At 41.3% G+C, this 4186-nt stretch overlaps 1 protein-coding gene across 1 annotated transcript in view; it reads left to right on the forward strand.

The window, feature by feature from the left end:
- Positions 1 to 4186, forward strand: part of LOC140337712 (mucin-5B-like) — a gene marked incomplete in the record, with an annotated part of 52491 nt that overhangs the window by 43417 nt on the left and 4888 nt on the right. Inside the window, 4 exon segments of the mRNA XM_072421514.1 lie at positions 129 to 241; positions 745 to 776; positions 1029 to 1206; positions 2199 to 2303. Coding sequence (XP_072277615.1) covers positions 129 to 241; positions 745 to 776; positions 1029 to 1206; positions 2199 to 2303 — 428 coding nt within the window.

The raw sequence follows: 4186 nt of genomic DNA on the forward strand, positions 1-4186 counted from the left end.
TATTTGGGTTAGAGAAGGGTATTGGGGATCTGTGGACCTCAGAGCTACTGTGATCATGAAAATGCAATGGTAATTTCAAAATGTTTCATGGAACTCTAAATATAATCCTAATACCCATTATCTTCCAGTCTAGAAGAAGATTTATTAATAGAAAACGATAAGCGTGTGGCTGAAGGATGTTTCTGCCCTGCGGGTTCAATGTCATTCAGCCCTGCTATGGATGTTTGTGTATCTACCTGTGGTAAGTATTAATGTTCTGTCACTGGGAATCTGAATTCCAAACAATTCCAAACAACTATTTTTAGGATATATGATTTTACCTATTGTATTATTGTGTAAAAACTAGAAAAAAGTGGAAGTTTTGCCTTTTAAAGCCAATTAGATGCTTTCATTTAATAACTGGCAGCGGTTAAATACAAGCTAGAATCAGATTTGTTAATAAAAGCAACATATTTACATGTGCATTCTCTGCACTTGTTTCATTTTTTTAAGAAAAGAGGGGGCAATAAACTCAAAAAGTCAAGAACTAAGTAGTATGGAATATAGGGTAAACTTGACCAATGATGGTGGACACCAACGTAGGGGGAAATGTCTCCCATGATGGTGGGCAGAAATTATACATGGCATTTCCTATGCTAAACCTGTCCCTAAAATAAATATTACTTGCCTTTATCACACTACTTTTGTTGCATGGTGGTCACAGAAGGTATCATGGCCATAAATCTAACGTCATGTCTTTTTCAGGATGTGTTGGACCTGACAGGATACCACGAGAGGTATGTCCAAGTTTAAATCCAATTTTATGTACTTTATTTTTTATATCAACGTTAAAGCTTACACAACTTGCATAATACTGGTCAAAAACTACCTGTACCATTCTCGTACTTCCTACTTTTCTGTAATCCAGTGTGGGACAACATAATCACCTCTTTTAAATTAAATCCTCCACAAATTAAATCCTCCAAAATTGTTTCAAATCGTAAGGTATTGTAACCCTAGAAAGTTACTAACAAAGTTTTTCTGCACAGTTTGGAGAAGAGTTCCAGTCTAACTGCCAGAACTGCGTCTGCAGAGAAGGTGGCAGTGGCATCACTTGTCAGAAACGCCAGTGTTCCAAGGTGAAGCCCATTAAGTGTGATCTGGATGGTTTCTATGCTGATATCCAGATCAATCCCTTGGACCCCTGCTGCAATGAATCTGTGTGCAGTAAGTGCTGCTTATCTAGTTTCATTGTTACTATGAGGCTGTGTTCACAAAGGCTGACAAAGGTCTACTCAGTACACAGTTCCAAATTCCAATGACTAACTTTCCCACCCTAGCCACCACGTACAACTATTTGGTTTAATACACATTAACATGTCTACTGTGCGTTAGGTCTCTTTGAATACAAATGTGGAATTTAAAAGCCAGATAATATTCCACGCAAAAAAAAATAATAGTTTAAATTCCACCTTGTCCTAAATGAACAAGTAAGAACACCAATATAATAAAAAAATATTAGAAAACTGCAACCCTTTTTTTGCAGAGAGGAAAATCAATTCTAATGAGTTACCTTTGTGGCTATACATGCTGGGGTATGTTGCTGGCACCTATTAGAACTGAATAAAAAGCTTTTATAAGCTCCAAAATAACTGCAACACCATAGAATAAGTCCAACTCAACGTACCTAACTGCTACCTATACTATGACTTGAACAAATGAGAACCTTTACAGACACCTTCACCTTTTTGGATTTCTTTGGACAATGTTTGCTTTTAGACATGGATGTACACCTAAAGCAAAATGTACAGTCAAAATAAAGCTAACTCTTTTTATGGCATTTAGAGAGAAACTAACTCACAGACTAGAATGTAGATGATGATGATGGTGAAAGATGAATATAGGGTCAAACTTGCATTCACTGATTCTACTATCTTCAACATCAGAATCTAAAAGCTGCAGTACCTGTATTAGTGTGATCACTACCTATGAGGTGGGGATTGTCCAGTCCAAGACTGACTGCTAAAGGTTCTCTAAAACCACACATTTGAAAATGGATCTGTGCATTGTGGTGACTGTAATGTATATTCAATTTTCATTGAGTCGCCATTCAACCATAACTAGACTTCTAATATTACTAATATTTTATATACTATCTACAAATATATCTCCTATCTCCCATTCAGTTGCAGTTCTGATCCCTTTTTTTTTGTTTACAGAATGTGATCCCAACAAATGCTCAACAACTCCTCCTATCTGTGATCTTGGCTATGAAGCTATTGGTGACATACCAGAGGGACATTGCTGTACAGTGTATACTTGTGGTAAGTTAGGAGTATCAGTTGTGTTGTCATTGTGTATAATTACCACAGTGTAAGGCCTGGATCTTTGTTGGTATTCCCCAGACACAAATCCCCCAATCTATGCCTCAGTCTTCGCTTGTAGCAGCCCCCGCTCAGCCTCGGGAGACTGGTTGTGTCTCCCAGCACTGCATTGCCCCCAGGACTTGGTCTGCAAAGGATGGTGTCTGGAGATAGGCCTGCAGCCGACCCAGCGCCCACTCTATGCAAAGTACAGAGCCACAAATGCGGAGTAAGAAGATAGGAATCCAAAAACTAGCCAAGGTCAGAACACAGGAAACCACTCCATCCAGCGCAGTACAAGGGGTGAGGCAAAAACAGAGTCGGGGTCACAAGCAGCGGTCGGTCCAGGCAGAATTCAAATGGGTAATCAGAAAACAAACGTAGGTCAGCAACAGGAAAATTCACAAAAACACTCCAACACACAGGTCAGCCCAGCAGACGCTATACCAGCCACCTCTGATTGGGAGAAGAGAGGCTATAAAGCTCCAGCAGCCAATGACAGCCTGGGATTACGGGAACTACTCAGCAATCAGCTGCACACAACTCAATTCACTTCAGCTGTGCAGCCTCAGTCAGCTGTGCAGCCTCAGTGCAGAGAATGCTGAGGGAAACCTCCGCCACAGCGATACTGCAACCTACATGGTACTGATCCTGCAACCCCAGTGCTACCATGAGCGCAGCTGCCGGAGGGAATAGGGGGAATAGGCTGCGCACGCCCTCCTGCGGTGAGGTATCGTCTGGGTACTTACACCCTCGAAGGAACCTCCTAACACACAGGGTCTCCTCTTGGAAGATGTGTAATCTGACAAAATGATTTTTGGGGGAAGCAGGGAGAACATACAACCTTCATTTAGTTAGCTTTTATGACTGTATTTGAAGTCAGTACCCAGTTTGTGTTAACCAGTAATAAGCATAAGCAGATATAAAACCTCTACACAGCCTCTAGGTATTCCTGCAAGAAACTTGATGTCAAGAAGCATGGCTAATAGGATAACAGGGATTTATATATTGCTATATATCAGAAAGCCCCCAAAGCACCAGTTCAAATATTTACCTGGTTTTTACCTAAACTAAAATGCTATGAAGCTATTGGTGACATACCAGAGGGACATTGCTGTACAGTGTATACTTGTGGTAAGTTAGGAGTATCAGTTGTGTTGTCATTGTGTATAGTGTGTAAGGCCCGGATCTTTGTTGGTATTCCCCAGGCACAAATCCCCCAATCTATGCCGCAGTCTTCGCCTATACCAGCCCCCGCTCAACCTTGGGAGACTGGTTGTGTCTCCCAGCACTCGGTTGCCCCCAGGACTTAGTGCGCAAAGACATGGTGTCTGGAGATAGGCCGGGAGCCGAGGTTGGTTCAGTTACAATTCAAATGGGTAATCAGAAAATAAGTGTAGGTCAGCAACAGGAAAATTCACAAAAACACTCTAACACAGGTCAGCCGAGCAGACGCTATAACAGGCACCTCTGATTGGGAGCAGAGAGGCTATAAAAGCCCCAGCAGCCAATGACAGCAGTGGGATTAACAGGAACACACAGGGTCTCCTCTTGGTGGAAGATGTGTTATCCGCCAGAATGATTTTTGGGGGAATCAGGGAGAACATACAACCTTCATTCAGATAGCTTTTATGACTGTATTTGAAGTCAGTACCCAGTTTGTGTTAACCAGTTATGAGCATAAGCAGAAATAAAACCTCCACACAGCCTCTAGGTATTCCTGCAAGAAACTTGATGTCAAGAACATGTCTAATAGGATAACAGGGATTTATATATTGCTATATATCAGAAAGCCCCCAAAGCACCAGTTCAAATATTTACCTGGTTTTTACCTAAACTAAAAT

This window comes from Pyxicephalus adspersus, chromosome 9 (genome assembly GCF_032062135.1).
Source record: "Pyxicephalus adspersus chromosome 9, UCB_Pads_2.0, whole genome shotgun sequence".
NCBI classification, from domain to species: Eukaryota; Metazoa; Chordata; class Amphibia; order Anura; family Pyxicephalidae; genus Pyxicephalus; species Pyxicephalus adspersus.